Below are 26446 nucleotides of genomic sequence, written 5' to 3' on the forward strand. Positions count from 1 at the left end.
CACACCATTTCTGTCAGCGTCAGCCAGGACAACTCCAACAATGTTTGCTTTGTGTTTATTCATCACCTTCATACACTGCACATGACAATAACATTGTTGAATACTGTAATGGAAGTGTTTACTATATGTGGAAATCGTTTAAAAAAAGAAAAATCTAAGAAAAAAAAACACTTGATATTTTTTTACATTTTGAAAAAAAAGCAAACTTTTATTCACAGCAAACACGTTTAAAATAAAATGAAATAAAACAGCAATACACAATATTTTGTTTTGAAACTTATGTCTTTAAGGCATACTCAAAATGCATTAACGGAGTGATTTATAGAGGAGAGAGGTCGTAAAAGAAGGACAGCGGTGCTCAGAGTCCATCATCCTCAATGTTGGGATTACAAAAATGGTTTCTGTTATAGTAGTCGAAAGAGATTTAGATGTTGTCTCACTTCCTGTTTTGGAGCTGTAGGTTCGTATGCATGCACGTGTGAGAAGAGAAGGAATCTTTTCTGAACTTGTGTGTGCAATTAATGATCTGCAGTGTCCAGTGATTGTTGTTCTTGGAGATAAAGATGAGAACAAGCTGTGCTGTAAAATCTATCTGAAGCTCCACCCCCATCCCTCCAGTTCCTTTGGCCTTGATGATGTGCGGATCATATGAGCATCATGACCAGGCTCTTTTCTTTTTCTGACCCAAGTCATTTTGTTTGAGCCACAGTCACTGCTGTGCAGGATAAAACACAAAGACATGGGCTCACCAAATTAAAAACAAAATGTGCAAATTCAAACGATGCAAGCCAAGCTTGTGTCGCAGCAGCAGAAGTGGCTGCAAAACTAAAAAGTGCAAAAGCTACGTGCTTTTTGTTTTTCTTCTCAACGTCTGGTGCTCTGCATGTAATTTTGCTCCACAGCCATTCAAACATCAAGAAATGTCCACAATCCTTGGGGCATAGGATGTGATAGTGGTGTTGTGACTGAGCTGTACTACATAACAACCCTGTACAGTACAATAAATGAAGATGTTGTTTTAGAAGAAAAAAAAAATACATACATCTCAACAACACACCCCACCTCATAATGACATAGGAAACAAAACTAGAAAAAAAGGCAAAGCGAGTTCAGGCAGGTAAGTCAGCTGTTATAATGTCTGTTACTCTTCTGGGATATTTAAATCAGCATCAACTGACCTTTTGTGTACTGTGACCTGGTATCAGTGCAGACGTCTATGTCCTACCATAGGAGGAATCCACCACTTTAATAACATTTCTATACATACTTATTGTTCTGATCTACACTTTTGAACCAAATATTCTATTTAATTGGATTATTTGTAGCTATCATCAAAGCACTTTAACTGTCACGATTTAATCCTACCAACGCCTCACCACTGCCCCTTTGGTGGCGAGGTAAACTCACAGCGGATGAAGGCGGGAGTTATGTAATGTTGAAAAGGGGCAGGGGTACTGGAGGGTTACTGGATTTGACAGGTTGTGGAGGAGGTTGCCTGGCAGCACATGCAGGTAGGGTTGACTGATTTGGGTGGTATCAGATCCAAGTCCTCATCGTCAGGGATTTCATCTAGGCGGTAACCGTCTTTCAGCAGCTGAATGTTCAGATCCTGATTGATTTGCTGAAAAAAAAAAGGAAAAGAGGTAAAGGGCCAGTATTTGTATAGCACCTTTTTAGGGTTCTACAACTTCCCTTTACAAAACAATAATTCACCCACCCATTCACACACTGGGGATGATGGGCTAAAATATAGCCTCAGCTGCCCTGGGGCGCACTGATGGAAGCGAGACTGATGAACACAGGTGCCACCGGTCCCTCCGACCACCACCAACAGACAAGGTGGGTTAACCCTCTCAGGCTCAAAATAAGTTTTGATAAAAGGACGAAAAACGAAGTCCTTCAGGGGTACTTCTGAGTTAAAAAATGCTCATGAAATACATATGTGGTTAGGTATGTTTTAACGTTGCAAATCTGCAACGCCTGCCTCCAGAGGGTTAAGTGTCTTGCCCAAGGACATAACAGCAGCATTCTCTGGCAGGAGCCGGGATCGAACCTACAACCTTCCGATTACTGGACAACCTCCTGAGCTACTGCTGGTAATTGAAGATGGATTATTTTCCACACCTTTCATTCGTAAACCTGCATGCCACATGGTAGAATGAAGTGGCTTGGTCAAAAAGTCGCTTCATACTTTTCACATTATTCTAAAAAAATAAAAATAATTAAATAAATATCTGTGCAACAACTTTCCTCATTTACTAATTCTAAGTTCAGTGGTGCTCCAAGAAATTTTCATGAAGGGGTCAGATGGGGCCAGGGAAAATCTTTATTACAACAAATTTTTACCATACCAGCTTCACTGGCTGCCAGTCAACGTCAGGGTTCATTTCAAGATCCTGGTTCTGGTCTATAGGGCCTTACATGGACAAGCACCATCTTACATTGGTGATCTTCTTAGTCCCTACACCCCCAGCAGGTCCCTGAGGTCCAGTGATCAAAGCCTACTGGTTGTGCAGCGCACCAGGCTAAAGACCAAAGGTGACAGATCATTTGCTGCTGTGGCCCCCAGACTCTGGAACTCTCTCCCCCTGAGCCTGAGATCAGTGGACTCAATGGTCTCCTTTAAAAAGCAGCTGAAGACTCACTTGTTCAAGCTGGCTTTTGTATGACCTTCATCACCACTCTCTCTTTATTCTGCTCTCCCCACCAATTCCACCTTCCTCAGGATCCACTGATTTCCCTCTTTCGTGTTCACTTTCTCTCTTTCTTAATATTTTTTTAATCACAATTGCCTATTTTTGCTCATTTTAAAAATTTAACCATTTTCTAAATGCTTTTTTATATTTTTACATTTTTTGTTTTTGTGAAGTGCCTCGTGATTTTTATCTTGAGAGGCGCTATAGAAATGATACTTTCTTCTTCTTCTTCATAAAAATTTGTAGATATATTTAGGATAAGAAATATAGCAAATTAATTGTTTTGTAATCTAAAACATTATTTTAAACACATTTAGACTCAATCCATTTAAACCAAATCTCATTCTGGACCCATTAGTCATATTAACAAAACGTGGACAAGCATGGCTGCTATAAAAGTAGAGAAGAGCTGCTACAGGAGTCAGTATGAATAACACATGTGTTGTCTGAGGTGTACAGTAGGTGTTTTGAAACACAACTGCTAAAAATTATGCTAGATGCTGAGAGTGTAGTGGGATTCACAACTGAGATAAAAGTACATTTTTATGCCACCAATGTGTTTTGCCTTCATTCTGTCTATGAGACGAGTAAACCAGCATCACATGCATGTGACAAACAAAAACAAAACAAGCTAGCAAATAATGTAAATCATCGTTTTAATGATTGTTTCTTGTTATTGGGATGGTATGGAGTTGATATTGAAACAAAACTATAAAGTTGCTTGATTGTTTGGTCCTAAAAGTAACAATATGATAATAGCCTTATTAGAATGAATCTAATGAGGAGATCCTTTGAATGTCTTTGAGAAAAGTTACTCTGAACATCTCTTACAATTTAATTTATCATAACAGGGAATAATAAATCATGCAACTGTTTGACAGCCTCATTTATCCTTTGGATCTGCACTGACATCAAGATTGCATGTGAATGAAATCAGAAGCGAGTAAAAGCGGCATTCACAGAAGAGTGAGATACAACTCTCACAGATGGCTGCAAGCATCATTACTTTGTCATCATCATGACAACTACTTCCTGGTGGGATTCTTCTCCTAAAATAACTTTTTTGTTGTTGTTGCATGAGGCCTAGCTGCCTCTTGAATACAAATCTGGACATTTAGGTTATTTTTTTTGATAAACATCCAGGATTAAATATCTGTTGACCTGTAAATACTGAACTATAAATACAATAGCTTTAATTTGATAATCTACAGCGCATACGACATGTTCTGACTTTTTAAAAAATAGAACGAAGAAAAATGTAAACAACAGGCAAACCGGGTTAGAGCATTTTTGTGTCTCATTAGGTACGTGAAGGCATTTGGATGTTACTGTCAAAAACATACAAAATATTCTCCAATCTGAAGTTCCCGCTGACATGAAGGGGTATAATAAATATAAATCTGTCTGTGACTGAAGGTTCTGTCTTGTTTTATGTCTCAAACAGGTTTGAGAGCAGGTGAAGCTTCAGCTCAATTGTGATGTTGCACACCCACAGAATTAGCATGGATACACAGGACAGGTGCAAAAAATAGCTTCAAGACTGTCTCAAAAAGGCTTCATTCTGGGCGTCATGACAGCCACTAAGAAAAGACAGTATGGAGGAAATTAAATGGTAAATATGAGGAAAGGAAGCAAAGAGCAGCAAAAAAAATCTCACCTCGGCAGAAGAGTATCCTGACGATGAGTATCTTGACATGTCAAAATCATCATCGCTGAAACATAAAGACACATAGTTAAATAAAAAAACACAATACCATGTAAATAATGCATTTCAGATGTATTATAGTGTGTGGTTACCTGTCTGTATCTAATGCCACCAAGGGCTTTTCGTCTGGGCTCTGGTCTAAAGAGGAATAGCCTTTATTTGGCACTACCAACCTGCATGGAGTTAAAAGAGAGGATCAAAGAAAGAGAAAATCAGAGGAAAAGAGGAAGATGTGTGGAAAGGAATATAGATTCACACACAGGAAGAGGTGAGGGAGTGGAGAACAGGAAGAAATGAGAAGAAGAAATAAAAGTGGGCCTGGAGGCACAACCACAGATGAACCACAGGAACAACAGAAGCATGAAAAAGGTCTGATGTCTGGCTGGAACATTTTACAAACCCCGAATCAATAAAACTATTTCTGCAGATTTAATGTCTGACAGATATTGGAAAACATCAATAAAAACATTTTGGGACACTGAAGAAAAATGTATGATTTTTGCTGCTTTTGTGTGAAATGTTTTATGTTGGATTTGTTTAGATTATGTCGCATTTAATGCAAACCAATGTAAGAAAAACAGTTTTACAGAATTTACACTTCATTTATAGTCACACTTCTTACCGTGTTCTGGCCATGACATTGTTCTTCTTGGGTTGCTGGTTGACTGGACTACCTACAGTGTTCCCATTCTTTAATGAGCCCTTCCGAGCCAGCTCTCTTTGTTTCTCTGCACCAGAAACACAAACACGAGAGCACATATACGCCTTTTACCAACAGCACACAAAAAGTGACAGAATAGAGAAAGATCTCTGTCACAGGATGCATTTAACAAATTGTTAGGGCTCTTTTAAAACCTACTTTTGTTAGTTTAATTTGCAAACATGAGGAGAAATAAGCATTGAGAAAAACGCAGAAAAGTTCTTAAATTTTCAGGAATTGAAAAACTTGTGATTTTGGTTAAAATTGAAAGAATAACACCGACAGATTATAGGTTCAGCAAAACAAAGTACATAAAGAGGCAGATCTGATTTTTATCCTCAAAAGTTTTTGATGCATCTGCTGAGCAGGAGATTATCAGGATGCTGTAGAAATATGAAGGACAGGAGATTTTTGCTTCCAAATAAGAATCTAACAGCAGGAATTCGTAGGTCGGCTTAACATTGGACTCTGTCCAGGATCCTGAATTTTGTGTTTCACTTTTGTTTGACCATTTGTTGAAATACTAAAGACAAAATTCACTCATCTTTAACACAATTGCAGGGATCTCTAGTAAAAAAGGTTGCCTTGTGAGGCGATCTATTTGGGGTAAAGCTCTGGCATTCCTGTTTCAGGAACTAGAAGTGAGTCAGTGCAGAGGGGAGCAGAAGACGGCAGGATTTGGTGTCATCTTGCCTCTGATTGGCTAACAGCAACATGTCTCTACCACCAACTCAGTTTGTTTTGCAACACTGATGTTTTATCTCCACAAATAACACAAGCCTGAGGAGCTGTGCCATGTTGTTGAGCTGCTAATGCTAATGGTTAGCTTCTACTAGCTGAGACCTGCCCTACTTTCTCCTGGATGCTAAACCAACAGCATTCTTCCCCTTTGTGAGCCAAGACGGGCGAGTCATTGAATGCAAATTTTCAGAGTTACATAGATTTGTGTGGCTCTTCTAATCCAAGCATTTCTTCATCTGTTTTGAATCAGCAGCTAATACAGGAAACAAGGATAAAAGATCATTAGCCTGCATGTGAAACTCAGAGTGGTCGAACATATTTCAGAAATTACAAGTAAAAAGAGTTTCTCAGTGAACTTGATCTTTAAAGCTTTGATTTTTAATTTTATTTGAAAGGACTGAATCTATTTCAGATCTGATCCAGCCCCAAGTTTCTGCTCACAGTCTAAGATCCTCCGGTCAGAACCTGCTGATGGTTCCCTGAATGCTATAAGATTCGAGGAGACAGATGCCTTGCAGCGGAAGCTCCTCTTCTCTGGAATTAACTTCACCTGTCTCTCCCTGGACTCGTCGATTCTTTTAAAAAGCAGCTTAAGACCATTTTTTTAAACAAACTTTTCAGATTGCGCTACTGGACTCTGCTTAAGAAAACTGGTATGTAACAGTTAGAAATGAAAATATGGCTAACATTAATTTGGAATGTCAAAGCTTGTGTTTTTTACTGATTTAATACACACGTTTTTTCAGTTCAATTAATTATGACCATTCTAACTTATCTGTGCTGTAATCGACAGTATGTTTTGTTTATTTGCTGTACAGCATGATGTGTTAAGGAGTTGTTTATTAATAAAGTTTGACAGAATGATACTGATTTCCATACTATAAAATGTAACCTACCTATTTTCATCTGCAGAGGTGAAGGTTTGTAGTTGATGGTAACAGGTTCCCCCTCTCTGGTGTCAGAGTCTGCCTCTGAAGCCGTGGATGAAGCAGGATCCTGCAGGCAAAAAACACACCATGGACACAGCTCAGGCCTTTAACAATCATTATCCTTTGTTTTTTGTTTGTTTGTTTGTTTGTTGTACTTATTCCACAGGTGATGGATGTAAATTTAAAGTTCAAAGTTTTGCTTTTATTTTAGAAGATACCCATTTGGGGAAAATATAAGGAAATTGGGTTTTCAGTGGGTCGGACAGCTCGGGTTCTGAGCAGAGGCCGCCCTGCAGGCTGCAGTAACCCCGAGCTCCACTAAAGGCCACAGGGCGCACCACCACAATCACTACAGCGATTTCAACAAAAACCCCAAGGTCTGTTGGGATGGAGCGCACAGGTGCATGCTCCAAAGCAGATCTTGTTAAAGTGACGTAGGTGGCGTCGAAGCTGGAGCACCCTGCTGCCTGGATGCTGAGGATAGAGCAGCAGAGTCGGGATGTGGGGACGCTTGTTTACGCCAGACATGATGACGGATGCTGCGCTTCGCAGCTGATCGGACCGTGCTCACTCTCCACAGAGGAACAGCCATCACTCTTTCTGGACACACCGGCTTGAATGTGATGTTTAAATAAACCATTTTATATTTTTACTCAGAAAAAGACTTTCAGCTCAGATGGAACATCACCACTTCCCAGGTGATGGATTGTTCTGGAACTAAAATCTGAATTAAAAAAAGCCTGGTCCAGTTAATGTTTAACAATAAAGAGAAAAATACAAATCTAATTAATTATTCTCAAAGACTCACCAGCGGCTGCATCTCAGACTGCATCTCTGCCTCCTGCACCGCGCTCGGTACCTGAAATCTGTCGATTTCTTCCATCATTTTGGCAGCTCGTGTTTCCCCCTCCTCCTCAATAAACAAAAAACAGTCCTAACAGATCGCTTCGCTGCGGAATCACCAAGACTTTCAGCAGTCTCAGACTCGGAACAATCCCTGCGCTTCTCCGGTGGTGCGCTTCATCCCAGCAGTCTCGGTGTCGACGGTGGTGTGACCAGAGTGGTGACGGAGACTCGACCACCCACTTCCGGGAGAGGAATCCCAAAGCTGAGGTCCGGGGGCCTTTAAAGGCCTGCATGAAGAGAACCAATGGTCTCTATCAAACAGAGACGATGCTACTTGTCATTAAATGCCTCATACATGATGCAAATTATTTTGCAGGTTTATGAAACAATTGTATTAGGCCTATTCAATGTTATTTGTAAACATAAATGACAAATGACTCACACTTGTATAGCTCCTCTCAGAGTAAGGACTCCAAAGTGCTTTACACTACAGTGTACCATTCATCCATTCACACACACATTCACACACTGATGGTGATGAGCTACAATGTAGCCACAGCTGCCCTGGGGCGCACTGACAGAGGCGAGGCTGCCGATCACTGGCACCACTGGAAACTATTACAGTTATCCAAATTCCTATTTTAGTTTTTAAATAAATAAATAAATAAATAAATAAATAAATAAATAAATAAATAAATAAATAAATAAATAAATAAATAAATGTGACAAAACAAACACAGGTCATATATTTTGAATTCTATTCAAATCTATCTTTGGTACTTGTTTCATTTCCTTGGTGTTTTATTTTTATGATTAAATGTTTTATTGACCACAACCATTAAAACTATGTGTTTATTATTATCAATTCAATTTTTTTAAATGTTTTATTTGTGTAATTTTTATTCATCCTTTTAATAAGGATTAAAATTTGCCCGATGTGGGACCGTAAAGATTTTTCTATTCTATTCTATTCAACCATTATTTTTGCATCTTACTTGGTGGAGATGGAAAATCTTTTACTGAAATAGATTTGAAAATCTTGTATTTAACACTCCAACTTTCTTAGCTAAGAAATGTGGAAACAGAGAACTCCATCCTTAGAGTCTGACTGTCGAGACTAGGGATTTTTCCTCCCTTTTCTGGAAACATGTGGTTACTGTTCATAAACTAAAGCTGTAGATTCTTTTAAAAAACATGCCAAAATTACTACTACTTTTAAATTTGCTAACAGCACTAAAACTCAATAAAACCATATGAATTGTCTGTATTCAACAAGATTAAATCAGTGAGCCAAAGCAGGAACCATCAGCAGCAGGCTACAGCGCCACAGCAGAGCATACGCCCTCTGGCGGTGAAACAGTGAAACTAAATCCACGGTAGACTGAGATTTTATTCCTAAAACAATCAATTAAGTTTCTAATAGGTCATGTAAGATAAATGCATTTAGGTACAGATAGTTCACCAGCAGGAGTTTGTAGTTTCCAGTCAAATACGAGAGATATAAAAGTATTAGTTATAAGTTTAACACCAATGAAAACCCTTCTACGTCTAATAAACAGACATTTCTAGAGATAGAAACAATTTTTAAAAGGTTCACATTTTTGTTTTAAACAGAGAAAGTATTGCTGCATTCAGATTTCACAATAAATGTTTTAAAAATGCCAAGAAATGAAATATAAACCAAATAAAGCAAAAGTAGCAATAACAGTACAAGTCATGAGGTGGATGATCAGACAAATTTTGTTATTACCACAAAACAAATTTCCTTTTCATATTGTTTTTATTTATTTATTTTAATTAGTTATTTTAATCTGCTCTATAATTAAAGTATACAAACAGACACAACCGATATTCGAAACAAATCTCTGCTGTGCGGTAACAATAAATTACAGTAATTTAAGTTTTTACAGTCTGAGCATGAGATTTATGTGTTTGAAACTTGGATTAAATGTAGAGTGAACGCAGAATGATAAGTGAGCATTGTCTGTCCTTGGATGCAGTTAAATGCATTAAAAACATTTAAAGAGCTTTAAAACGCAGACAAAAGCCCAGCATCAGTGATCTGACTGAGGGCCTCACATAGCCCGGAGAGTCGGGCAAAACATATTTAATCTGCCACCTTTTGTGCAAGTTCTCCCACTTAAAAAGATGAGGGCTGTAATTTTCATCATAGGTATATCTAAACTGAGAGACAAAATGAGAAAAAAAATCTATTTAAAACATCAGTTTTTGTGTTTAGTTTAAGTTCAGAGCCTCTGCTGTTTTTGATTTGTTTAGATGCTGTGAACTATATACTATAAATACTAAGAATAACTGTTTGATAGAAAATACAATTCAAGCTTTAAATTAAACCGTAAAGATTAGTATGCAGCAGATGATCAGCTGTTGGATGAGTTTTTAATGTTTGTCTTCTGCAGCTGCAGAAAAATGAGTAACATCTTCTCTACCTCCCATTGTCAGACCTGCAGATCTTCACCCTGCAAGACAAGATGGAGCAAAAACGCTGTTACAACAATTAGCCTGTCCCCTACGTCAGCACCAGGTGCAAAATGTCCACGAGTTTCATGAAGAAGCTGCGTGAAGGATCTGTGGGTGACTTCAGGTGCTTCTCTTTTGGACAAACTAATTCTACCATCATGCTTTGCTCAAAGTCTGAAGTCTAAAATGAGTATTTCAGCATTTCTTCTGTCTGGAACCCCAGTGTTCTTCAGAAAACATTTACGCATCAACCCCCCCCCCCCCCTCCCACGCTGTTTGTCAGAGTGTAATCTTATCTCAGTCTGACGTACATCACACCTGCTTAGCATCAACGCGAGCTCACTTTCAATTATAAAGAAGATATTCATGATTTTAGAAGAAAGAATGAATGAACACGCTGTGGCCATGAACTCAGTGACCATGTTTAACTGTTTGTGGAAACGCTTACAAATAAATATCACCCCCGACATCAAACTCTGGAGGATTCTCGTCTTTATTTATGTAAACAGAATGTGTCCTATTGTCTTAACCCTCCCACTGTCCTAATGGATGTGACCCCGCGAGGAAAGTTGACCATTGAGCAGAATTGATGGTTTATCCCTTGAGGTCCACGTGGCAGGAGTGAGCACCACCTCACCCCTGCCACGTGGACCTCAAGGGATAACCCATCAACCCTGGAAATGGTCAACTTTCCTCGCGGGGTCACCCATAAAGACTGTGGGAGGGTTGAATCATAGTAACAGAGTCCAAATATGTCTTTGTTTCAGCTCAGCTGTCAGGTTTGATGTAGGTTTTTAAATCAAGTTTAAAGTGATGACGTGTTTCCCTGGCGATAGGGCGCAGTACATACCTAAATCATTGCAAGCTAGCAGTATTTTTATATTAGAGTAAAACCTTTCCAACGGATGGCCATTAGGGTCAAAAATCACTGGAAGTGCAACCGCCAGCATAACAAGCACATCAGACTCCCTTTCATCACTGGTAATGAGTGAAGAGGTAAATGAGTAAAACAATGTATATGAATGGTGAAAGTTTTGTAACTACTTGTTACAAATCAGTAAATGCATTTTGTCCTTACAAGCTCCTGTAGAAGGAAACATGGCGTCTAATATGTTGTCGCTCAGAGACAAAGGCCCAATCCCAGTACTCACACTTCCATCCTTGCACCCTTCAATTGCTCCTTCCGGGCCAGGGGTGCGAGTGTGTAGGGTGTCTCCATTCTCAAATGCAGAAGTTGATCACTCTCCTTTTGCACCCTTAATCCACACTTCACCCAAGTCCACATCGATGCAGACTTGGTTGAAGTGTATTACCCACAATACATTGCTGCAGGAGAAAAGGCTCAAGTTTCTTTTATGAATATATGTATTTTCTAATGAAATTAGTTTGTTTTAGGAGTTTATCCTCTGAATTATTTAGACAAAACATCAATAACTTTACAGGACACAGTGGAGGGACTATGTCTCTCACCTGGCCAGGGAACGCCTTGGGATTCTCCCGGAGGAGCTGGTCCAAGTGGCTGGGGAGAGGGAAGTCGGAACCTCTCGCCTTGGGCTACTGCTCCAGCAACCCGACTCTGGATAAGCGGATGAAAATGGATGGACGGATGGATGGATCAATAAATTTAAATTTATTTCAAATAACTGGTTGTTTGTTTGAAAGTTTTTAATAAAGGTTTTTGAAAAATGTATCATAGCGACCAGCATCCCCGCATACGCTGCGATCGATTATGCAAGGCTCCCTGTCTCCATTAGACAAGTATTTGCACACTTGTGTACCACACACTCGAAGCCTTACTGTGCACTTTCTCCAAGTGGATTTTGCTGAAGACCGCAGGGCGCAGGGAGAGTATTGGGATTGGGCCATTGACCCACTCCCATGTATTTTAGACCTGATTTTTATGGTTATGTTACAAAGCTGCCAATATTTTTCAGCTACTGGGCATCATTTAATTAATTTTCAACAACAGTTTGATGGATATTTCCAGAGATTAACAGTAAAAACTACATATTGTCTCTTAAAAAAGACTGAAAATTCTGATTCAATCACCTCACCATTTAACTCTTTAAACCCTAATAGCTGATTTGTTATCATTCTTCTTCTTCTTCTTCTTCTTCTTCTTCTTCTTCTTCTTCTTCTATATTATTTGTTAAAAAACGTTAATAGAATACATATTTTAATAATTGTTGACATATTTTGAACATAGTTTGAATTCAGGAGTATCTCAGGATTGTTAACTCTATGACGTTCACTTACGCAGAACACAAAAAATGAGCTGATGAGGAAAAAGAAACTTAACGTACTTTATTCCCTTAGTTAAACTTTTCATTTCACACTGATCCTTCTTATCGAATGCTGCTTTAACCCCAAACCACCAGCAGAGGGCAGCAGTAAGTCAAGCTGCAGGACAGAGGAGGTTCTTGGCTCAGTCAGATGCTTCTGCATTCAATATCTGCAGTTTTGACCTGAGCCAGCAGATGGCAGTCTAACACTGTATTATTAGATAATGGTAGCTGTCTGACAGGGTCGAGCAGGTCATTACACTCCAGTCAGATCCAAACTCACACTCAGTCTGGTGAAGTGGACAGGACGAGATGGTGTCACTTTTCTTTTCTTTTCTTTTCTTTTCTTTTCTTTTCTTTTCTTTTCTTCAAGTTTTCCCAACTTTGACTAAAGTGGAGTGTAGCTCATTTATGCAGCATCATTTAAAAACTCTCATTCTCCTTTTTGTATGTAGCTCAGTCCCACCGATCCTGTCCTGATGTTGCCTTTTCCTCCCATGTTTTGCATCCTGATGCGTTTGCTATCAACCACATTTTTTCAGCTTGTTACGTACAATAATTAAACCTCTGCTGACAAAATAAACATTTATACCAAATTACAGTTATTTCAGCTTCAGAGCTGCACTACTGTCATAATTGATTTAACAGCTGAGTGTCTGCGGGCAAGTTGGTGCATTGAGTGTTTGTGAGAATTTGATCACAAATGGTTAGTTTTGTCATTAGTCGTTCATACACAAGAGCAGCATTTAAGGCACACATGCATTTGCCTGCACACTGTTTATCATTCCTGCAAATGACACATAAACAAATCTGGGAAATTTAATTTGTGCAAAAAAAAAATTACATAAGATAAAAATCCTGAATGCTTTTGAGCGTGTAGATTAGCATTTGATTCTTTAGGGATTGTGCAACATAACACACAGCCTGACACTGCTGGTGACTGATGTGAAGCCTGATGTGAGTTATGCAACCAGTGGTGCAGATGGACTTTCAGATTAATGCCCCCTCCTGCATTTATTAGTAATCTGTTTGCATGTAACCTCTCTTTAGTTATATAACACAAGGCTGATTGTAGTGAGACTCCAAATTGAACTACGCAGCTCTGCAATTAAATCCAATTATTTACACAGCACCAATTCACAACAATAGCCACGTCTTCCACCATGTCTTCTTTGATCAGGAGTCACTTCTGGAGAGTAGCCGTGCCTTATCTAAAGTAAATAGCAAACAGTACACAACCAAACCCGAAATGGAAGGATCAATGGAAGTGAGGAAGTCAGGAGAGCAGATGGATGTAAACTGATAGCTCGTAGGTAAACACACAGTTTCCACTGTAGTGAATTCTTACCGCAGCCCATGTGAAGATTTGATGTGAAAATCAGAGAAGATTAGTGCAGCGATTCACTTCTGCCTTACAGCCGATTAGATCACTGGGTTCGTGGCTGCTGAGTAGCTGCTGGAAACAGGCGAGAAACAGCCAAGGAGACAGGGATCAAGACAGAAGCTGTCAAAAGGATAAATAAAAGACACAGACAGATACACACACACACACACACACACACACACACACGTGTGGCTATTGCAATGCCACAAGTCTTTTGTTCATCTGTGATCAATCCATGTTTTTGAAGTAGTTTAAACTTCATCTTAAATGTTTTATTTCTACTTAACATTTAATTGAGTAAAACGTTCCATATTTCCATCAGTTTGGTACATAAGGATATAAATGCTTTATGATTTCACCTATTTTTTTATATTCTAGTGAAAAAGTTTAGCTTCATTAATCTATTCTGTTAAAGGGGACATGTTTTGACTTTTAATAGTTATATGATCAATACAAAACATGTTCGTGTAGTTCTTTGCACTAAATCACTCTCACATGAAGCAATTTCAGCAGTTTTATTCTGGACAATTTCAGCACTTTACAGAATGAGTCATTCAGGGCTCTGTCACTTTAAGAAAACAAACTGGAGCTGGCCACGCCCACCCTTCCCACACTCAGGCTGCTATAGGCTGAGATGCTCTGAAATCTAGGAGGAGCTTTTCCAGCAAAAGCTGTCTTGCATGTCAGAGGTGAAATTATTCTCCATGTGTGATGTCACAAACAGGAATTATTTTTAAACGACTCGTTTTAGATACATAATTTCCAAAACCAACTACTGGCAGAAAACAGATGATTTTATTTATTTATTTATTTATTTTCAAGTTTGGAGATTTTATAGAGGCAGTAGTAAGTAATTCCAATTACAAATCAGATTGGCAAATATATCTGAAATTAAGAAATCATGTAACTAAACTGAAGAAAAAATTGTATTATGAAAATCTGATTATAAATAAGAAACTTGAAACCTGTAGAATGTGGATTATTTTAAATGAAATGATGGGAAGGAAAGTTAAATCAGTGCCATCCTTTCGTGTATTCATCACTAAATCACGGAAGGTAAACACTGTAAATTAGAATTTGCTAAAGTGACCAAAAGCTATGTAGAAGAATAACTACTATAGTGTGAGGACAAACTATCTGGTGAAGATTATATGGACTCAAAATGATTAAAATTAGTTGCACATTTAATTGCTATCCCCATTTGTAATGTGATATACTTAAGTTTAGAAAAGGCTATTGATCCACATTCTTAGGAAACAGAAAAAAAAATACCATTTTCAAAAGGGACTAGCCTACTTTTCAGTGGCTCTATTAGTAGACTTAGCCTGCTAGATACTCTGAGAAAAATAATGGAGATTGTTGCTCATGATCCAATCCAAAAATATTTTAAATATAGATTATCAACCCACATACAGATCTGGACATTCTACAGCTGCCATGAATCAAATGACAAACGACTGGAATGGTGAAATAAAGATTTGGTTGAAGAAGTGATATTAGAGTTCAGTTCAGCTTTTGATGTTGTTGATCATGATCCTTATTGCAAAAACTACCATGTTAAACAAAACCTGAAAAACAGGAAACAGACTTCCTTTTACAATGGACATTTATTCTGAAGAAACAAATCTTCTCTGTGGTGTTCCACAGGGAAGTTGCCTGGGTCTACTTCAGAACTCAGTATTCACAAATGATTTACCATATGCCCTAAAAATGCAAAGTTCTCTATGTATGTAGGTATTCTACAATCTATTCATCAAATTCCTCACCTGAGGAACTTGAAACAGTGCAGACATAGGAACTAAAATCAATATTTTAATAGGTGACAAACAATAGACTAACTTTAAATGTGACTAAGACAAAGTGCATTGTCTCTGGAACCAATAGGATGCTGTTGGATGAGCCTAAACCGAAACTAAATGGGATATAAACACATATAAACAGAGTGATCAGCAAGATGGGCAGAGGTCTCTTCAATTGTAAGACAACGTTCATGAATGCTGCCTTTTAGTCTGGTGGAATATGTAATTAAAAACTTGTGTTTTCACTGTTAGATTATTGTCCAGAGGTCTGGTCATGTGCTGCACAGCCAGGTGTGTACTACGATGCTCACACAGAACTAATGCAAACTCCTGGTTGAAGGTAAAATATTGTTTGCATCACTTCTGAATATGACCTAGCCTAGTGAACTAGACCAAATTCTTGCTTTGCAAAGTTTGGTCTAGGCACGCTCCATTGGAACCTCCACAGCTCCTACCAGGACTCTGGCTAGCCAATCACAGCTCTCTAGAGGGGTTTCAAACACATAAAGAGCTGTGATTGGTCCATAATGGTGGGACAATCATAGTGGTCTATCTGCTTAGTGAACAAATCACAGAGCTTTATCCGCTTTGTGGGCCAGTCAGGGCACTCTATATGCCTGGTGGGTGGGATGATGCAACGGAGTGAAACAAGAGTATGTCACATTCATTGTCCAGTGGAATGCGGAGATCATTTGAAAGACAACGGTAGAACCCGCCCCACAACCGAGAGCCGTCAATGGAGCGTGGCCAGACTAAATAATACATTTATTTAGTCTGGCTTGCCAGGCTAAATATGACCAGGAACATTAAAAAACCTAGAGTACCAAGAGTATTATATGAAAAGCTTAGTTTTAGTTCTGATGAGCGTACCTATGAGTCAAGACACGCTACAAGAATGACGATCAACACTAATTCTATATTCTTTTAAAGAGATCTAAATAAAAGTGAAAGTGAAGTGGAGACCCACATGGCAGTACAAAAGGATGCACACATCACTCAACCTTCATATCAGTGCATGATATTCCCCAGCACACTACTACTAGAAAAGATGATGTATATTTTAGTCATATTAGTAGGGTGTTTTTTTAAACGTGTCCTTTTCTTTACCTAGTTAAGTGTGTCCATCGTCAAGCTCGTTTTCAACAGAAAAAAAAGGGCAAAATATTTACAACTTTGAAGAAAAAGTCCTAAAATGTCGTATTTTGTGTTAGAATTCTTTAAATACTTTTTAGAAATAATTTCACATGGCATTTAGCAACATATTTAGGGTTTTTTAGATGTGCTCAACATTTTGAGTTATTTTCGCCATGTTATTCTATTAAAAATGATATAATTCTTTGTAAGAGGCAGAGAAAAGAGTTACTGACAAGTGTTATGTAAAGTTAACCTTTTAACAGTGTGTGTAATGAAATAAAGGGTCAAATTAAGGGATTTACAGTGATTATTTGAAGAGTTGAGATGAATGTGGATTCTACCTCTTCAGGAAAAAGAGTGAATAGTTATTATGCGCTCAGTATAATGATGTTAATTATTGATTTAAGGAGATCATCAGTTTACATTAACAAAACCACTACAGCGATTTTGGATTGTAGTTGCAAGATAAGGATTATGTGCTTGTAGCTGATTAACAACAGGATGTGGGTCACAGTTGCAATCAGCAGGTTTAACATCGATTATCTTAGAGAGGAACGCTGCAGGAGATAAACTCTGATTCCCATTCAGGCTCTGCTGTTCACAGTGAAAAGATGTTATTGGTAATAAACAGCAGACATGTAAAAAAAACATTTTATTGTGTCAGTAGAAAAAAATCAACAATAATTGACCAGCAGTTCTTTTTTTTTTCCAGCAAAATAAAAACGTGTGTTTTTGCAACCTGAGGGTAACAGATGACTTTAGGCAGAACAGAAAGATCTCATCAAAAAAAAAAGAAAGAAATAAAACATTTGTTTTTGGGAAAATTTCACTTTCCTTTAAGTAAAAATCAGCAGGATATTCATCACAACGAGAAACAATTTGTCAGTCATGTCTGATGACGCCCTGCAAGCATCTCAATCTGTCTTCAGAGTGAATAAAGGGAAGGCAGCAGAACACGGGCAACGGCGCTGCAGCTACACTGTCGCTGTTGCCTTTAATCCTGTGGGAGTTGGATCAACGCGAGCTGAAACGTGTGTGTTATAAAGGGAAGACTGTCAAACGGGGCCCTCTGGCTCCTTTTCCTGTCAACAAAACATCAAAGAACCCCATTTCTAATTCTTCCCTGCACTTCCTTACCCCCTCCTCCCAAAAATAAACCAAACTTTATCTCCGTCTGTCTTGACGCAGACACCTCCTGCAGCAACATCTCTATTCCAGCTGCCTTGTTCTACCTGTTGTGTGTTTGCTGCATTATTACTGGGAAGAAAAGCTACATTATGTTGTTGCTTCCTCTAAAAACCTGTTTGGTCCATCAAGCATCCATAGGATGCCCTAACTTGTTATATTCCACCTCATTGTGCAGCTTCTCCTCTACGCCCTCGAGTTTCTTAGAAGGCGCGATGTGACGGATGAGAGCAGAGGAGGAGATCACGATGTATCAGTGTGGAAGAAGCCAAACTGACTGACAGATGGACAGTCCCAGCGACGCACAGCACAGATAAGAGGATTGGGCCTGTCTGTTGTTGTTGCTGTTGGTCTTGCCACGAATCTTAATGCAGTTAGCTTACTCTGAGCTCCCGCACATGGCACCGATGAGATGAGGAGTGAGGACTGATGGAGGAGAACTGTAAAAGGGAAAGAGAGAGCTAAAATTCTGCAAGGTGCAGCTTGAGTTTAGCATCAAGTCCACACTCTCAAGTCCCAATCAGGCAGCAGTCTGCATGTACTTCTGTTCCGCCTTCGTTTGCTCCAGGCTGGATACAAAAACCAGCACTTTGTCTGTGTGTGAAGGCACCTTGCAGGCCTTGTAGAGGATGACGAAAAGGATGAGGATAAGGACGCCTACCACTGAGTTGCAAACGATGGCCATAATGGTCCAAATGGACAGACCTGTGATCACATCGTGCTCCATGGTGCATTGGGTTCATCAGACTTGTGAGGGGTCAGTGAGGTGCAGCAGGTCCAGTCGATCTCTTCAGTACCAGGATTTCTGTCTGGGAAGACAGTAAAAAAAGTAGAGTTTGGATTTCAGGAATGCATCTGATACTTTGATCTTCACTAGCAGTCTTTATTTCAAATATATGTTCTTGAACGTTCAAATTCATCCAGGATGGTGTAGAACGTTCAGAGACTATTCAACTGAACTATTTTGAACACCAATACAAGCAAACTGCCAATCATCCCTCCTGGATGTTGTTAGCAGCTTAATCAGATCTAATTCTGTGTTTAACAGGGATGTTCCGATCACATATTTTGCTGCCAATAGGAGTCATTTGATTTTGAGTATCTGCCGATACTGAATCCGATATTTCAGTAAAGCATTAAAATAAGAAAAAAGAGAAAACCCATCCAAGTTTTCCTTTATTATTTTTATTATTATTTAGGTATTTCTTTCTATTTATGCCATTTCTTTAGTTTATTTGCAGAAAAAAATTACTTGTTTAGAAAGAACATTGATAAAAAACATGTTAACAATATGAATATAATTAATGGGAGAGTTGCTCATTTTTTTTATTGTTCAGACACTCATTATGTGGCTCTATTGAGCGATGCACATTCCCATGATGAGGGAGGCATGTGGTGCCATGGCCAGCAGGCTAACATTTACATGCACAACACCTGTAGCCATCGGTGTGGTCAGCTCAGGTGCTGCAGAATGAATTTCTCTGTTTATTAACGTATCTTTCACTGTTGGCTGGCTCCGTGTTTTTGTTGGAGATGCTGCCGTGAACTGGGACTTAATGCAGACCAATGATTCAACGTGATGACACCTGAAGGGAAAAACCCTGAAGGAGAAAGTGGATCGTTTTGAAGACTGTTTATGTCTTCTCCAGCATGTCGAATGCCCAGTACGAACACGTTACAAGTGGCTGTTACGCTGCCTTCGCTGTCTGGTTTAAAATACCACCAAGAAACGGACATTTTATCTCTCCTTTGGAGACACGTTAGCTCTGTGTTAGCATACTAGCTAACAGCTGCATGTTATGGGGTGTTTCTCAATTCCAAGGAACATTGCATTGATGTCTTGACCTCTTTTAAATTGTCATGTTTAAATTGTTAGTAATAAATTCTTAACTTTTTAAACCTGATTCTTCTTTGAAATAAAACACAGAGTGGTGCATATTTGGTCACTGAATAAGCAAAAATCTCTTTAAATCTTCTGAATTAATGAATAAACTTTTGCTGTTAATTTAAATCTCTTAAATTAAATATTAATCTTTGGATTAAATGTAGACCAAGCAAAATGGTGTATGAACTTCTATCGATCCATGAATATATATATATATATATATATATATATATATATAAAATTAATTTGCCAATCCGTTTGATCTTTCTCAGAATTTAGCAGAGCTGCATAGCAACAGCGTTAAATTCTAGTTATGTAGATTAACTACGCTACATTAACTAACCATAAAACAAGTAAAAGCACTAAGATAAGAGATAAAAGAGAAACAAGTAAAAACTAACTGAGCAACGTCAGTGAGCTAAAAAGTACAAAAGAATGTCACAGGCTGCCGCTATAAGAGAAGCGTCACACTGATGAATGAAGACAGTCATGTGGGAAAAGTCAGGCTAAAGTAATGTGTTTGAGGGCAGACTTAAATCTGATGCACATGGAGGGTCAGAGTTCTGATCAAGTTTCTTTTATTCCTCCCTTAAACTATTGAAACCATTGATTTTCTTTGTCCAAAATATGTCCTAAAAAAGGAATGTTTACCTCTTTACTTTTGCTTTGGGGTGAGGGCAGCATGCAGGACTTGCAGAGGATGAGGAGATTTCTCTACTCTCATCCTGCGAGTCATCTGGTCAAGTTTTTTCCAAACGTTTCTGCTTCAGACCCACAGCAACTATCAAGACTTACGACCACTGAAATCTCTGATTTGACAAAACAAACACGTTTAAAATACCAAATATTTCAGGGCATAAAGACAAACTTATTCTCCTATTCACCTACATGCATTTATGACAATTTTGTTATGCTTTTGTAACAATTATGCTAGAAATACAGCTTCAGCAATTGTTTTTCAATCTTATTTTGATTTCTAGAAATCCACTGAAATTGTCATTCTTATGGTGACTCACGATGGAGTCTTGAGCCTAACTTTGGGAACCACTGCTCTAATGTAACTCCACCTCTGCTTTTTATTTTAAGAATGGTATTTCATTGTCAAACGCATTCCATTATAGAGGTAAAATAAAACTCTTCAGAACCAGAAATTCTTTCTCCTTACTTTTAAAACCAATAATCTCAGAAGAAGACAATAAAGTTCCTTTCTGCTGGAGTTGCAACATCCTTTGCCTCCTCTAATTCAAGCAAAGCACAAAGGAAGATATTAAATTGATCCAAAAGACCCCCACTTCTTCTTGTGAAATATTCTGAATGTTTTTTTCTTGCAGTAATATGTTTTATGGGATAAAGCCGTGAGAGTGCCGTAGCTCTGTAGCTGATATTAAATGGGTCGCTGAGGTACAAAGGTGTGAACGGGATAGAAACAACGATAAAGGCAAAAAAACAGTCGATTCAAGCATGAGATGGAAGGTGCAAATATTTTTCCACTCATAGTTTAACAGATAAAAACTCCAGCTCATCTCCTCAATTCTCCACCTGCCTTCCTTTTCTCCTCTAATGCATTTCTAATGAGACCCCATATCTCCTCCTCGACCCAACCGGTGGCAATATTGCAACAGTCCGAGTCCTCTTCTGCGTTTGAGAAGTCATTTCAAAGTTATCCTTGCTTTTATAGGCATTTTATGACCAAGGCAAATAAAGATGGAGAGCTGAGCTGGAGAAGGTGGCAGTGATGCATTTCATCTGCTCGCCAACTCCCAAAACCTGGTCTCTGTTTGCAGCAGATGGGTCCCTCTCAGGATACTTGTGGCATTATTGTGGGGGGAAAAGCCTAGTGATGTAATTAGTGTCAATAAAACTGTCCTCACGGTTTTGCGGCTTATTTCCAAAACATCTTGAGTAAGAGAAGCCGGGTGATGTTAAGTGTTCCCGAGTTTATGGTTTCAATTAGAGGAAGTGCCAGGAATTCTGTTAGGTGACGAGGGAATGTGAAGTAAAATGGTGTGAATGTGCAGGAAATCACACAAGATGGAGAAATGTGCTAAAACAAAAAGACTGTTTATGGAATAGTTTTTATTTCTGGCACTCGCTAATCCATGAAAAGACGAGTCCCAAAGTGTTTCATTTTCTCCAATCATAACATCATTCCAGAACTCATTCTTCCCAAAGTGATCATGGCTCAGTTCTTAAACGACTACAAGGATCATTAGTTTCCATTTGAAACATAAAAGTGCATTTTTGGTATAATTAGCAGGTTTATAGCAAGGAAAACAAACCTAAAAAGTGTACTTTATTTTTGTGACAGGTGTGTTTGTGCACTCATCCTAAGGCCACATTAAACAGTGGCTTTGTGCTCTTTGGCTACAACACTGCACAACAGCTTAACGTGCTGCAGCTTAAAGAGCAAGTTACCCCCAAATAAACTTTTTTTTGCTGATAAACTAAATAAACGAGTGTCTAATCGTGCTGCAGACAAGTGCCGTCAATAACTTGGCACTTCAGTGCATCTTAGTTAAAATTTAAATTTTCTGCCTAAAACTGGCAGTGTTGTGCCGTTGTCAGGTAAAAACTCTGCACTGTATTTTAATTTAAATCTGCCACCGCTATTGGCTAAGAGGTATGCTATGATGTAAACTGGTACATTATGATGACACAATGCTGTCGTGAGCCTGTGTGTGTGTGTGTATTTGTTAGCAGCTCCGCCCTCTCGGTCTGCCAGGCAACAGCATTTGTTGCATTTTTCAAACATGAAGTGGGAGTGGAGTTAAGACTCTGGTAGGGGTTGACTTGCTCTTTAAATGTGTTAATGATGCCACGGTCTGATACAATGGTCTTTTGTGTTCACTTGAAAATTGTCTAATGCAAATGCAGCCTATGTAATGCACCCACAGGATTGTTTACAGACAAATGGGCACGCCCTGGCACCGGCAGTGGTCAGATGGAAAACAGGTGAGTGTGCATAGTGACCAGGTGTACCTGTGTGTGGGCCTGGACTCAAAGAGCAGGTCTTCCTGTGTCGCACCATGATTGTTTTATTGTTTTTCAGCTTCCCGTTTTTAAAGGTCTGAGGACACAGCTCAGTGCTTTTAGATGAACCCAGTTTTTTGTATCTGAGGATGCAGTTGGGTTTTGTTATTCAAAGAAAGAACTTAACACTTTAGAATTTCCTACTACTTCTGAAGAACAAGGGACACTTTTTGAGGAAAAGTAGATAATTTTAGGGTCGTGTAAAAGAAACGTTGAACAGGAAGTATCAGCATGAAACAGAGAGGCAGGTGTCAGGTTTAACTTTCCCAGCACACACAATGCACACAAAGAGTTTCACACCAAAACCTCTCATAGATGGATCAACAAAGACCCCAACAGTCGTGTTTCCACAATAGGAGTGCTGCTGTCTCCAAACAAAATCAGCCCTTTCAGAACTTTGCTGAGACATTAATGACATTTTCTTTTTTTTCTGTCAAAGTACGGCTTAAATACATTAATTCAGGAGATAGAGAGAACTAGAATCTAGACCGGAGAAAATAATTTTGCTTTGCAAATGCTAGCAATGCTCTACTGGAACGTCCTCAGCTCCAGTCAGTATTGTGGCTGGCCAATCACAGCCCGTTTATTGAGAAAAACGATATATTTTTGTCTTCTTCCCTGACTGTTCCATGAGGTGAACTGTCCCATTGACTTACATCCGTAGCAGTCAAACTACAATGCTCTATTGGTTTGGTGAGCCAATCACTGTGCTCTATCAGTCAGGTGGGTGGGATGATACTGCGACTGAGTGAAACTAAGAAGGCGACTGCTCGGTAGCAAGCCAATCACAGTGCTCTACTGGTTTTGGTGGCCCAATCACAGTGGACTTAATGTTACTGAAAAAACAAAGATGGTGAAGCCTCTGAAATCAACTGCTTTGAAATGAACTTTGGACTATTTTGACTTGGGCTTTTCTTTAAGATAAGAAGTACATAGAAGTACTTAAGTTTATTAAGTAAAAGGATGCATTTGTATCTTCTTTGGCAGAATATGGCAGCCTGCCTCATTGACTGATATCCGTAGCGGTGAGTATGGCATGTTGTTTGTTATCCAATAACGTGTGGGGACACCCATTGATCCCGCCCCATGATGGAGAGCTGTCAACAGACCATGGCCAGACTATAAGTTCACATATATAGGATGGCTTTCCAGGCTAAGAGAGAGCAGCTGTGTGATGTAAAATGAGGCATTCAATGACCAGAAGAAGGGTAGTTTTTTTAAGCTCTGTGAGACAACAAAACCTCATTGGGAGGATTTCCGCCATATTTTTGGGCATTGGGATTTTCAAAATGGTGATATTAAAGCAGCGGGAACACAGCTTATTGTATTTTCCCTCTAATCTGCTTCGCCAGCAACTCTTCTAATTTTACAAATGCTGGTCGTTTTGGTGACCAATGTTGATGTCATTCCCTAATGAGTTGAAACCAATCAGTATGAGTTAACCACAGGTCCTGCTCGGCCACTCCACCAGGTAATTCTGAGTACCCACCCCTATTGAGGTTCTCTGTCAGTTGCTGAAAATGGCCCAGATAAGGTCCTTTGGGCTGGCCAGCTAAAATGGAGACACGCACATGCCACCAAGTTCCGGTAAAATTACCCTGAAGATTCATTAATGGAAACCCGCAGCGACACTCAGGGGAAGGGTGGTGTACAGATGGCAAAAGCCACAACTTTCATTTTGATTTTCAGAGAAGCAAAACGTCCTCAAAAGAAAACTTTAAACGTACTAACTACAGAACAAATACAACCCATGCTTCAGCCTTTGTCATACTTTCCAGTGCTGTGGTACTAAACCAGTGGTCTGCAACTGTGGCTCTGGAGCCACATGTGGCCCTTCAGCCCTTCTGAAATGGCTCTTTGTAAGGTGGACTGGAGATGACATGAACCTAAGTAATATTGATATTTAGGCTGATGTGAAAAAATTATCTTAGCAGATTTCCTGTCCAGTAGAGGCATTGGGTTTGCACCGCTGATTGACGATTACAAACCATCACTTGAACTGGAAACTGTTAAACTAAAACTGGAAAAAGTAGCAAGATTTTTCACTAAATGGTATTCAAAATGTTGTGTTTACATCAACCAAATGATTTATTAGCTTATTATTTGTTGATGTGATTTTCTGACCTACAGAGCACTCCAAACCCACCAAGATCTTTTAACATATCTGGGCTGAATTATTGTAAATCAGGAGAAATATTTGCACATTTACTGGATGACAAAAATTTAAGAGATCAAAATAGGATTCAACAGCATAAAGTCTTAAAACTCACCTGTTACCATCCTACATTTCGTTTTTTTTAAGTCCTTAACAACCAATTTATTAAAAGCTGATTTGCATTTTTAACTGAGCAGCATTTTTCTATCAAATCGATGTGTGAAGCTGGTTCCATAAAGTATTTTTTTTAATATGTAAAAATGAAAAAGTAACAATTATTAAGTTGATTTTTAGGGTCAAATTTATTGTGGCTCAATACATATTTTTTAGTTAGACAAATTGGATTAAAATGGGAAAGATTTGGTACAAGTTGAATAAGTAGGCTTGAGTTACACACTGTCTGTGTTAATTACTGAAGTTGACACCAGACTTAAAGCATTTGGTCCCACCTTGACTCTCATAAAATGACTATTTCTCCCTGCCAGGTTGGTCCAACAGCTCACCCAGTTGTCCCGTTTGGTGTCAGATCTCCATGACGTCAGCTCCTCCGCAGATTAAACGATCTCCGATAACGCTGCGCATTCTTAAAAAACAAAACAAACAAATAAAAAAATAAAAATACTTTACGATCCGTAAACGTGTGCCTCGGTGGAGTCCCTCAAACACCGAGTGCTCGTTGCACAGAGCTTGATGAGACAGAACCCGTCGGTTGGACTTTTATCCGGGTCAAACTGGCGGCCCGGTGCCATGAGAGCGCTGATAGGCGCAGAGGGACAGGAGGAGACGCTGCTGTCCCTTCATCATCGTCATTATCATCCTCCTCCGCCCCCAACACCCCTCTCTTCTCCCAAATTCCTCCCTTTGTCCTCCCTCAGCCCGAATCTACCAACACTCTATTTTAAAAAAGATCCTGGAACATCCCATTAAGACTTTCCCTCCTCCTCACAGACGGCAGAGGTCACAGGAACCACACCAACTATTAGTAGAAGGAAATAGCCAGGTCAAGCTGTACAGAAGCACAGTCTTGCCACTATGATAAAAAAAATGTATCTCATGATTTAATCAAGGCAAAGCAAGGCAGCTTTACTTATGTAACACATCTCCTAAACAATTCAATGTGTGTTCTAGGTGCATAAACAACAAGAACATAAAACATTAAAATCAATGTGACAACACACAGCAGATTTTAAAACCAAATTTAAAATACACAAATACAATTAGATATCAGAAATAAAAAACTGCTATTGCATAATCATGACTTATCTTAAGTCCTTTGAAAAAGACACACCATGCAGGCAAATCTGAATAACACTGCCGTCACGGTGTCTTTTGAATGCGCCGTGGCGGCATGGCGTTGCAAGGATTTTGCGGTATTCGTGCTGTTGGTAGTAACATTGCCGAAACGCCTGACTTGTGATTGCATATTATGTCTTGGCGCATCAGAAGGAGGTGTGATGATCACGTGAGGAGTTACTGCCAAGCTCCGGTCGGCAACTA

At 39.1% G+C, this 26446-nt stretch overlaps 1 protein-coding gene across 1 annotated transcript; it reads right to left on the minus strand.

Moving 5' to 3' along the window:
• Positions 1-38: 38 nt before the first annotated feature.
• fam219ab (family with sequence similarity 219 member Ab) lies at positions 39-7899 on the minus strand. The gene is made up of 6 exons (XM_015972388.3): positions 7580-7899; positions 6739-6838; positions 5024-5129; positions 4494-4574; positions 4354-4408; positions 39-1621 (listed from the first exon to the last, which is right to left on the minus strand). Exons 1-6 carry the CDS (start codon positions 7655-7657, stop codon positions 1463-1465), a joined length of 579 nt encoding a protein of 192 aa, XP_015827874.3. The 5' UTR covers positions 7658-7899; the 3' UTR covers positions 39-1462.
• Between the last annotated feature and the right edge of the window lie 18547 nt (positions 7900-26446).

The sequence above is a fragment of the Nothobranchius furzeri genome, chromosome 17 (assembly GCF_043380555.1).
Source record: "Nothobranchius furzeri strain GRZ-AD chromosome 17, NfurGRZ-RIMD1, whole genome shotgun sequence".
Classification (NCBI taxonomy): Eukaryota; Metazoa; Chordata; class Actinopteri; order Cyprinodontiformes; family Nothobranchiidae; genus Nothobranchius; species Nothobranchius furzeri.